The sequence below is a fragment of the Phyllostomus discolor genome, chromosome 5 (assembly GCF_004126475.2).
Source record: "Phyllostomus discolor isolate MPI-MPIP mPhyDis1 chromosome 5, mPhyDis1.pri.v3, whole genome shotgun sequence".
Taxonomy (NCBI): Eukaryota; Metazoa; Chordata; class Mammalia; order Chiroptera; family Phyllostomidae; genus Phyllostomus; species Phyllostomus discolor.
In genome coordinates this window covers 170,871,575-170,882,783 of record NC_040907.2, presented here as the reverse complement: position 1 = coordinate 170,882,783, position 11,209 = coordinate 170,871,575, and the positions used below count along the sequence as shown (strand labels likewise).

Genomic DNA, 11,209 nt, shown 5'->3' with positions numbered 1-11,209 from the left:
TGTGAGCCACAGTCCTCCCTCCCATGAAGTCTGCGGCACAGCGAGCCTAGGGGTCGACAAGGAGGCAGAGCCCGCTCCACGGGGCCCCTGTGCTCCCCTGAGGACACACAACCCCCAAACCCCCAAGTCTCCCCACGCAAAGCTGTCGCACTAGGTCCACACGGCTACTGCTGTCCAGTCGACCCAAGACACACACGTCTGTCACCTGATCCCACTGTCACCTTTAGGAAGGACTACACACTCTGGGGCAACAAATATGGCTGTTTAATAGTTCAAGAGCTTAACGCAGCATAGATTCACCCAAAATGCTGGCCTTAGGCAGCCAACCCACCGTGAAAACAGGCCCCACCTGTGTCTAGAGCCTTTCCCACGGGGAAGAGGCTGCACCTGTCGGCCTGGGTGTGGTCAGGGTCACTGGTCACGAATAAATAATTAGAGGCACCTGGAGGAAAACAACGCCCAGCAGGCCGGGCCCCGGCGGCGCCGGCTCCACGAGAGCCCGGGGGGCCGACGGACTGCCCAGATGCTTCCCCTCAGCACGGGCTCCTGCAACCGGGAGGGCCGCTCCCCCCGACGCAGCAACGCCAGGGGGCGCTCTGCCCGCTGGCGAACCGCGCCTGCACGTGGAGGCAAGTCTACAGGCACGCGACACACTAATGGTCAGAAAGGCAGCCTGCTCAAAAACCAAAACAACCTTAATTATGGACCATAATGAAAGGAAATCACAGAAAATCAATTTGTAAGAAAATACCAACCACTTGGAACAGTAACATTTACATTGTGATGTATCAAAAAGCCCGTCCCCGTCCCCGTGGAGTCGGACTGCCAGCATGGTTCCTGCAGGTCTCGGCGAGCAGCGAGAGGGGCCCTGTCGCCCATGAACACAGCAAGGTGTTTGGGGAGGGAGGAGGCACCGAAGACAGGGCACCTCCCGGGCCGTCTTCTGGTGTCAGTAACCGAGATCAAACTCGGGTTGTGAACACTCCGGCATCAGCTAACAGAACTCGGAAGAAAACGAGAAGCAGGTATTTTAGTTTCCACGGCCTTTCCGTCCGAGGGAAGCAGCGGGCTCCTCCGCAGACTCTGCCGGGCGAGTCTCGTGCGCGGTGCGGGTCAGGGCCCCGAGTCTGCACGCTCCCAGGACGGGTCTGGGCTCTGCGCCCGTCCCCGGCGCGTACCTGAAGTGGTCAAGCCACACTTCTCCAAGTCTGTCCGCCTAAGATTACAGTTTTTAAACTTTAAATAAGAATGGCCACAATTAACCAACATGCAAAAATTCTCAGAATACTCGCTGAGAAATTCATTAACACAATGCACTTACCACCTTACTGCATCTTTACACCTTCACTCTGCACTGACCAGACGCTCCCGAGAGCCCAGGCAGAGGCATGCCGCTCCAGGACAGCCTGCCTAAAGCAGAGCTGCCGGCAGAACAGGAGGACTCCCAGGAGCCTCCGCATGGCGGTGCCGAGCAGGCAGCCGCCGCCCCGCCCACTCGGCACGAGCGCCGCCCCGACGTGCGCCGGGGTGGGGGCCTGCTCTTCCACACAAATAAATACCTAAGTACTGAGAGGGGGGCACACTAGAAACTTAAAAAAAAAAAAAAGAAACCAAAACAAGGGAACAGTATCTATGTAAAGTTCACTCAATAAAAAATTTAATTACTTTCCTTGTAGTTTGTTCCTTAAAGATTTGATTTTATTGGGCACAACAGGAACTAAATTATTAATAAAATAAGCTTGTTTTTATTTTTATGTTTTCCTGTGGAGAATTTGTACAAAAAGTTTCCAAATCTCTACGGAGCTCTAGTGAGACTTAATGTAAAATGGATCTTTTAAGATGCGAGTAGAATGCCAGGTTCTACTTAAAAAAAAAATGTCTCGAAGGAACAGAGTCGTCTGCCATGTGCTTTGGAGGTGCCCATGCTGGAAAAAACGTCTCATAGTGTGAAGATGCTGGTACGACTTTTCCTATTACACAACTTCTTGCACAACCACATGCGCTACACTCACAGACAGAGTTAGGGTTTGAGAGGAGGAGGGCTGTCCTAGGGAGGCGCGTTTGTACAGACGAGTCCGAACGAAGCTCTCGGCGTCCTCGCTCGGCAGACGCGCGCCCGCGCCCCCGCCCCCGCCCCCGCTGGGCGTGGGTCGGAAGCCGCCTCCGAGCAGGTCCAGCTGGGCCGCGGGTTCCATGCCACGCGCACCGCGTGGACGCCGCACTAACTTTGGGGTCGCTACAGGACTGATACCTTGGTCTTCGGCTTGTGTTTCTCATTCATCTTCGTCGTCTTCGTCTTCCTCCCCATCGGACAGGGACGCACAAGGCCGGATCTGCCGGTAGCGGTCAAGCCACTTCTCCACCATGTGTGTGACCAGGGGGTGGTTCCGCCGCCGAGAGCTCTTCTGCATGGCGACCAGCACGCCGCCCTCCGTCACGCAGCAGTCCAGCCACTCCCGGAGCAGCTTCTCCTGCTGCTCCTCGTTACCCAGCTTGCGGAGGGAAGCGGAGGAAGGGGTGAAACACAGCAGATCAGAGACCCCACAGGAAACATTTGTGGCACGAGCACGAACGAAAAAGCCCAAGCAACCAACTGTTTTAACGTGGTTCCAACCGCTCGTGCACTTGATGATGAAAACCCAGTTTCCTCTGGTCAACAGGGAAACTCACTCAAAAGCCTCGAGGGAAACACGAGCTAGTGATCGTCTCTCTGATGTAACGGCAGAAAACAAATGTCTAATGGGCTAATTCTGGCAAAGAAAAGGCTAAAAAAAAGCCACCGCTTCAAACATACAACAAGCTAAGTTTTACCCAGAAAATTACCTACAGGCTAAAGTTATAAATTATGGTCTATGACTCTTTCTTAATGTCATTGTAAGAGTTTTATAATAATTACTAGTGTGTTAAATAAAAGAACAATAATTTTATAAGAATACGAGTTTTCTGAGATGTTCTTTCCCACGTTCTCACCGCCTTCTGCCCGGGCAGACGGTGTGAGCTCTAAAAGGCCGTGGTGAGCCCACACCGCGGCCTCGGTCCTCCTCGCCCAGCCAGTCCCCGGGAGTCACCGACTGCTCCTGCTGCAGCTCTGGATCCGGGGCTGCTTTCCCGGTGACCCCGTCCCTTGTCCCTTTCCACCTTGCTCCGTCACACACCCTGCCCCTCTCACCCTCCCTGGCCCCCCGCCCTGCTTTTCACTTTCTCAGCACTGCCCACCCCCCGAGGGGAGGGGCTTTGTCCTCGCCTCACCGCTGTGTCCCCACCCACCCAGCACGCCCTGCCCTGCGCCCTGCCCAGGCTCTCAGAGAGTGACCCTCTCACAGCCACGCCCCGGAACTGCACTCGTGCCCTACCCTGGGCCCCATGCAGTGCGGCCGCCACAAGCAGCCCGCGGGAGAAGCGCGTCTCACCTCCTGCGCGGAGAGGAAGTGCACGTGAAGCAGCTTCCTCTCGCTGTCCACCAGGGGCAGGAAGGTGATGGTGACGTCGTCGTCCGTGTTCAGGTTAGCACCAGCACCTCGGTTGCCGTAGCCGTCGTTCTCCATGGCGACCAAGGCAGAGAAGTGGCCTCTCGTGTAACCCAGGGCGATTGGGCTTTTCCAGCAGAAACTCTGTTCCCACAACAAGGGCAAGTACACACCTGGAAAGAGGGGAGGAAACCACAATCGGACTTTCAGGACACGGCTGCAAACTGCACGACATTAATTCAAGAAAGACTTCAGGTATAGTGCTCCTGAGGATGCCTACCTTGAAACCGAGTGTACCCCAGCGTCTCCCCCCGGAAGCTTTTGTAGTACTTGACTCCGTACACGATGATGGGCCGTCGCAGGATGTGCGCGAGGACGAAGATGTGCGTCTGCTCCAGGCTGGCCCCGGGCTGCACAGAGCACAACGGAAGGCAGTGGCTCACTCCTCTCTAGCACACGGCCGCACGCCGGCAAGCGGGCGCGGCACGGCACAGCGCAGCACGGCACAGCGCGGCACAGCACGGCACGGCACGGCACAGCACGGCACAGCACAGCACGGCACAGCGCAGCACGGCACAGCGCAGCACGGCACGGCACAGCACGGCACGGCACGGCACAGCACAGCACAGCCCTCCCCCGGTGCTCTGCTTCCACGCATTCAAGGGAATGGTGATGATGCTGCCAGGCTGCGGGAGCGTTCGAGCCCTCGAACATCCAAGTGCCGTGGAACTACAAGAACCCTGCGGTCTGTGCGCAGGCACCTTCCACCCGGGAAGTGCTGGTCTCGGGAGCACGGGACCCGGAGGGCAAGGCACGGTCCGTGGGACGGCCTTCCAGCCCCAAGACCTGCCCGCGCCCTACCGCACGGCGCTGCGGGAGTACCGCTGCCCTTCGGACAGTTTTGCCGCTTCGTGAGAAGCGCGAGCTCCGCCGGCCCCGCAGCGAGGTCACAGAGTTCACTGAGCAAACGGCAGCAGCGACCAGCACGCAGAGGGCTTCCCGGGGCAACCCCGGGGACTCGGGCCGCGGGGCTTGCTTTTGTAAGGAGGCAGCACGCCTCGAAGCTTTCTTACCTGGCTAGCAAGAGAGAGTATGAACGCCCAGTCTTCTTGCCACTGTTCTTCCCTCAAGGAAAAGTGTAAACCAAAGCTCTGAGAATACCATGATTCCCAATCTTTCCAACGTGTGTAAAACCTAAGAAAACAAGACAGTAAAAAAATACACCTGTAAACCACACTTAATGGTCCAATCATTTATTTAATGGAGGTTTAAGCAATTCACTTTCAAAGATGAACAACTGTATTATCTTCACCTGGCTTGCAATATATTTTTCAAATTAAAAATGCTTCCACTCTGCTAACGGCCATCTTTAACACATCCTCAGACCGAACTGGCGCACTGCCCACGGGGTCCTCACCAAGGCCTCAAACACTAGTAACGAGAACGGTTGCCTTCAGTGGTCTACCCTTAGCCTGCAGGCCCAAGAAGCAACCCGCTGAAGACCACCGAGACGCTGGATACAACCAAAGACGTGCGGCATTCAGAGAATTAAGCAAAACCAGACATAATTATGCTCAAATTTGTGATTCACTGTTTTACAAAACAGTCCAGCCAAAACCTCTGAAGACGGACATTTAACATGTGACATTGCATTTCGCCCTCTTACGAAGAATTACAAATCCTGGTACTTTTATGTATTTGAACTTGAGCTTTAAAAACAGTGGACGACGGGAAAGAATCCGTCACCGCCGCCGAGCAGCTCCGGCGGGAGCAGGAGCGGGGCGCGGGGTGCTGCATGTGTCTCACGGTGGGCGAGCGGGGCTCCGCGGAAAGGAGCGCACCCAGGGTCAGCTCCTGGCCGGCCAGAAAAACACAGACTAGTTTTCTGCTCCGGGTTATCAACATTTTTTATCCAGGACCCTGTATTTTAAAGATAAAATACAGTGTTCTTTCAAAATACCTAAGAAACGCGGGAGTATGAGGGAACGCACCGATGACGAAACACACCGACTTTCATCCTCACCCGAGGGCATGTTCCCACCGCGGGGGGAGCAAGGGGGCCCAGAGACAGAGAGACGGAGACACACAGACAGACATGCAGACGGCGACCAGCCGCCTGCCCGCGTGCTCCCCGACCAGGGACCGAGCCCGTGGCCCTTCGGCCTGTGAGATGACGCTCCCACCAGCCGAGCCACAACGAGCACCAGGAGGAGCACCCCAGAACACAGAGGACTGTCGCGAGCCGAGCGATGTGCACCGTTCAGGTTCCTGGGTGAGAGCCGAGAGCCACTTCATGAACGAGGCCGCCGAGTCTGCCGGGAGCGGAACGACGGCACGCTCAGAGCTCCTCCAAGACGACTGCAGGACACGGAAGCTCAAGAAAGACACGCTTTAGAAAGAAGCATGGTCAAACACTCGTGCCCACCACACACAGACCTAAACTCAGACTTCCTGGCTCGTTAAGAACAGAAAACCAAACCGAATCCAGGAACATGTGACAAAGTGGTTTAACGCTCAAAAATCCATTCCGTGTTCACGGATTACAAGACTCGATGTCATCACCTGACAACACCCTCCCAACCTCACCGCGGGGCTGACACAATCACTACCCAGATCCCCGAGGACCTGTTTAGGGAAGTGAATATGGATCCTAAAATTTTTATGGGAATCCAAAGGGTTTAGAGTAGCAAAAAGAATCTTGAAAAACAAAGTACGAAGTTGAAAGACTTACATCCTGATCTTTAAACTTACCACGAAGCTACAAACCATCAACGATATCTGATGTTGGCTGAAGACAGACATACGGATCAACAGGGAGAAAAAGAGTCCAGAAACAAACCTTTGTTTTTATGGTCAAATAATTTTTCAACACAAGTGCCAGGGCAAATGAATGGGGGAAACAAGAGTCTTTTCAGTAGACAGTACTGAGACAGATGCCAACACGCAAAACTGATCTCACTGGATCTTGACTACCTCACACCGTACATAAAACTCCACTCAAAATGGACCACAGACCATAAATGTAAAAGCTAAAACTGTAACATCCTTAGATAAAAACACAGCAGTAATACTTTAAAATTTTGTTTTTAAAACTGAAAACGAGGATGAACATGCCCAGAGCTGTCACGGGGCACGCCGGCAGCACGCAGGACAGCTGGGCAGCACGCACGCACAGAGGCGGAGGCCCCAGTAAAGACCCGAAGGAGACGCCGGGGACTGGAGACCCGGGCACCGGGGCGGACGACGCCTCCGCCGCCAGGCTCGGTGGGCTGGACGCCGTGGAGGGAAGGCTCCCTGGTCGCGAGGACGCGACAGCAGAAACCTCCAAAACCGGGAACAGAGAGAACTCGGATGGAGAAAAGAACAGAATTTCACAGAACTGTGGGACTACAGAAAGTGTAACATGTGACTCGATGGAAATAACAGAAGGAAAAAAGAAAGTAACAGAAGAAATTATTTGAGGTATTAATGACCGGGAATTTCCCTAAATTACTGTCAGAACATACCACAGATGCAAGAAGCTAAGAAAACACCAAAGAGGAAAAAGTATCAGAAAAACTATACCCAGACACATCCTATTCAAACCACAGGAAATTGAAGATGAAGAAAAAGTCCCCCGCAGACCCCCTGCCCGGGCGGCATCCCCAACGCAACCCGCACGGTGCCCACCGCCACCGGCCGATCGGGGGGCCTTCCCAGGCCCCGTGGAGACCAGGCCAGCCGGGAGACGGAATGAAGCGCAGTCCAAGTTCGGAAGGAAAAACACCAACCCAGAACTCCACACCCTGGGAAAGTAACCTTCAAACGTGAGGGAGAAGCAACGAGTTTAAGACAAACAAAAATTGACAGAACATGCCGCCACAGACCTGCCTCAGAAGAAGTGTCAAGTTCTTTAGAGATTATATACGTGTATTCTTTAGAGATCACACACACACACAAACACACACACACACACATGCATGTCAGAAACTCCGAACTACATAAAGAGCAGCAAAGAAGTAAGTGCAGGTAAAATAAACACCATCTATTCTGAAGGACACGTTCTTTTTTCAACTATGCTGTGCGCCCAGTAAGGTAACCAATGGGGCTTGCCAACCGGGGAGCTATTTTTTTCTTGTTCAGGTGTCCACCAATGTTTACCATACTGCGTGCTCTGATCTGTAATTCAGCCCTCAAGAAAGTAACATCTTGCTCTAGTTTTTAAACTCCGGAGCGTGCTTTCACTCGGTGAGCGCTCCCTGCACACTCACTATCAGGCCGCCGCCGGCACCGGGGCTTCCCGACGAGAGACGACACAGCCTCCGGTGGGTGCTGGGAGCGGCCCGCCGGCCCGGGCAGCCCCCGAGCACTGGCGGAGAGCCCACCACCAGCAGGGCCCCGAGGGCATGGGAAGAGACCAGGGCAACACGGTCGTCCGGAGGCGCCGCCACAGTGCCGTGCGAACACGCAATTAGGCACGAGAAGGGAAAGCACACTTTGATGCTGACGCAGGGAAAGCCGCAAAGAGCAGAAGCCACTGAAAAGTGTGTACGAACGGCGACAAGGGGCGGTGTAGTGTGATTTAGCCTCTTCCAGCCTCCATGTTCTCACAATATAATGAAATGACAACTACAGACGAAACCAGGAAAACAGCCTGGGTCAAATACATGCAAACCCAAACTCCTGAGTGGCAAGCAAGCACCGTTTGCAGCGACTGACCCTTCCACAGGTGAAGTGACAGTTCAGGACCAGCCGCGTAGGTGACGGGATGCTGTGTGATGAAATAAAGAAATGAGGTCTTAAAATCACCTGTGCCTCCGGGAGAGCGAGAACCTGCAGTATCGTGTCAAATAATCTCTGAGAGTTGAATTAAAATGAAATCATACTTTGAAACACGAGCCAAGCCCTGGCCAGTGGGGCTCGGGGGTCTGCAGCACAGTCCTGCGAACCAAAGGCCGCGGATCCGATCCCGTCGGGGCGCAGGCCTGGGCTGCGAGTTCGGCCCCCAGTCAGGGTGCACGTGAGATGCGAGAAATCGGTATTTCTCTCTCACATCCATCTTTCTCTCCCTCTCTTTAAAAAAAAAATCAATAAGCATGACCTCAGTTGAGGATTTAAAGGGGGGAAAAACTCCTCAGTTTACCCAATACGTTATGTCATCGGTTTCTTGCTGAGATCCCCAATTATGTGGGTCGTATTTAGAGCTGATAGTTAGATTAAACCACAAAAACTTGATATGATGTTCAAAGACCTTATTAATGTTTCAGACGACGACTACTACTTAAACATTCCTACTTTAATTACCTGAATATGAAATAAAAGAACGAAAAGAGAAAAGGCTGATCTTCAAGTTAAAACAATAATAATTACATGCAAATTTTTATCTGTTCTCTCCCCACACTCTCAACCTCTTCTCAGGACTACTGCTTTCACACGAAGCAAGACAGTACAAAACAAAGCTCAGCACAAAGGTGTGAAAACCACTGAGATGGTGTCAGGGTCTCAATGTCCCAAAGCAAAGCTCTTCTTCTTCCCTAGCTCCCCCAGGAAACGCACTGGGGACGGCGGCCGCTACTGCGCCCTGGGCTTCAGCAGGCAAGGGGCGGCTCACCAGTGCGAGCAGTCGTGCAGGCTGTCGTGCAGGGCTTTCCGAAGCACCGAGTCCTTGTCGTAAATGCCCCAGGTCGCCTGCAGCACCGAGTCAAGTAAGCAGTCCCCGGCAGTCCGGTTCCAAAGTGCGTAGAGCCGACTATCCAAGCGCGTCGCCAATTCCAAGGACCAGTTTATAATGGGAGATTCTTCTTCTAACTCTACATGAGGGATTTAAACAGCATGTTCACTTTCGTACCCACGCAATTAAGGGCAATTCAGTGGAGAGGAGACTCTATTCTCCAGGTGTTAATGGGCTTCTGTGTAATTTACTAATAAACACCTAAATGTATTTGTCCATTGAAATATAAACCCTTTGAATAGCTGAAACATGTTGTGGCTCTAGAATAAATTTACTCAACTTTTAAACACTTTACAATTTATATTCTAAAAACTGTTTAATATGGAAGTATTCTCATTCTGGAATAGGAAGTGGAAAACCAGTTTAAAAACTTTTATACCTGTATTTGCTCACTCTATCAGTTAAGAGCTGTGATTGTGCATTTTTCCCCAGTTTTATTAAAATACAATGAACATAATGATCATTTTTAAGAGCATAATACATTGTTCTTAAGGTCTTTCCATTTTTAATCGGAAGTAAAAACAAAACAAGTTGACCATACACTAAACTACTCCAAACCAAACTGAACTACTACTACAAAACAAAGCAAGAAGTTTACTGAAATTAATGGAAAGTAAATTATACTCATTAATTCCATGCCTACCTTTTTGAACATCTCTGTCAAGTACCTCATCGAATAATTTTTCTTGGACTGTGGGAGGCAAGTCTTCGATATCTACAAAGAAAAAGAGTCTTAGGAGATCTCATGCCTCCCACCAAATCACCGTGTTGTACATTTTAAATAGCTGATAATTTTATGTCAATTAAACTTCAGTAAAGATGAACTGAATGGACAAAAAATAAGGTTATCTAACACTCAAGTTAAAACAATAATAATCACAGGCAGGTTCTCATCTGTTCTCTTCCCACACTCTCAACTTCTGCTTACTCCTGTTACTTCAGACTTGCAAGTCTTGTGAAAGCCAGTAAACCATTAACTGCGGCACCCAGACCTCTGTCCTCTTCCTCCAATTCTCCATGCTCCATTCGGTTTACTGTCTGGGTAAAAACTGTTATCCTTTAAAACGTGTTTCTTAAAATACTGTAAGCTATTTTCAAGGTGAAATAAAAATTTAATCATCACTTAGGGTAAAACTTAAATACAAGGGTGGGCAAAAGTAGGTCAAATTCCCAGGCATGATAAACACTGGCCCAGAACAGAATGAAGAAATGAGAATTCAAAAAAGTGAGGAGAGGCTCAGGAACCTCCAGGGCAACTTTAAACGTCCCAACATCCGAATCAGAGGAATACCAGAAAAAGAAGAGGAAGAGCAAGAAATTGAAAACTTATTTGAAAACATAATTAAGGAGAACTTCCCCAATCTGGCAAAGGAAATAGATTTCCAGTAAGTCCAGGAAACTCAGAGAGCCCCAAAGAAGTTGGACCCAAGGAAGCACACACCAAGGTTCTTCATGACTACATTACCCAAGATGAAAGATGAGAGAACCTTAAAAGTAGCAAGAGAAAAGGAGACAGTACCTACAAAGGAGTTCCCATAAGACTATCAGCTGATTTCTCAAAAGAAACCTTGTAGGCAAGAAGGGACTGGAAAGAAGTATTCAAGGTCATGAAAGGCAAGGACCTACATCCAAGATCACTCTATCCAGCAAAGCCATCATTTAGAATGGAAGGGCAGATAAAGTGCTTCCCAGATAAGGTCAAGTTAAAGGAGTTCATCATCACCAAGCCCTTATTATATGGAATGTTAAAGGGACTTATCTAAGAAAAAGAAGATAAAAAATATGAACAGTAAAATGACAACAAACTCAACTGAACTTAAAAACAAACTAAGCAAACAACTAGAACAGGAACAGAATTACAGAAATGGAGATCACATGGAGGGTTATCAGGGGGGTGGGGGTGGGGGAGAGGTACAAAGAATAAGTAGCATAAATGGTAAGTAGAAAATAGACAGGGGGAGGTTAAGAATAGTATAGGAAATGGAGAAGCCAAAGAACTTACATGTATGACCCATGGACATGAACTAAGGTG

At 50.7% G+C, this 11,209-nt stretch overlaps 1 protein-coding gene across 1 annotated transcript in view; it reads right to left on the bottom strand.

Annotated features, from left to right (window-relative positions):
• Positions 1 to 1,600: 1,600 nt before the first annotated feature.
• The window catches only part of ZRANB1 (zinc finger RANBP2-type containing 1), a 34,467-nt gene continuing 24,858 nt past the window's right edge, over positions 1,601 to 11,209 (bottom strand). The window contains exons 5-10 of the mRNA XM_028512405.2: positions 9,821 to 9,892; positions 9,058 to 9,256; positions 4,541 to 4,661; positions 3,748 to 3,877; positions 3,411 to 3,640; positions 1,601 to 2,492 (exon numbers count right to left, since the gene is read on the bottom strand). Of these exons, the coding sequence (XP_028368206.2) occupies positions 2,274 to 2,492; positions 3,411 to 3,640; positions 3,748 to 3,877; positions 4,541 to 4,661; positions 9,058 to 9,256; positions 9,821 to 9,892 (971 nt within the window). The 3' untranslated portion in view covers positions 1,601 to 2,273. The remainder of the gene's footprint in view (positions 2,493 to 3,410; positions 3,641 to 3,747; positions 3,878 to 4,540; positions 4,662 to 9,057; positions 9,257 to 9,820; positions 9,893 to 11,209) is intronic.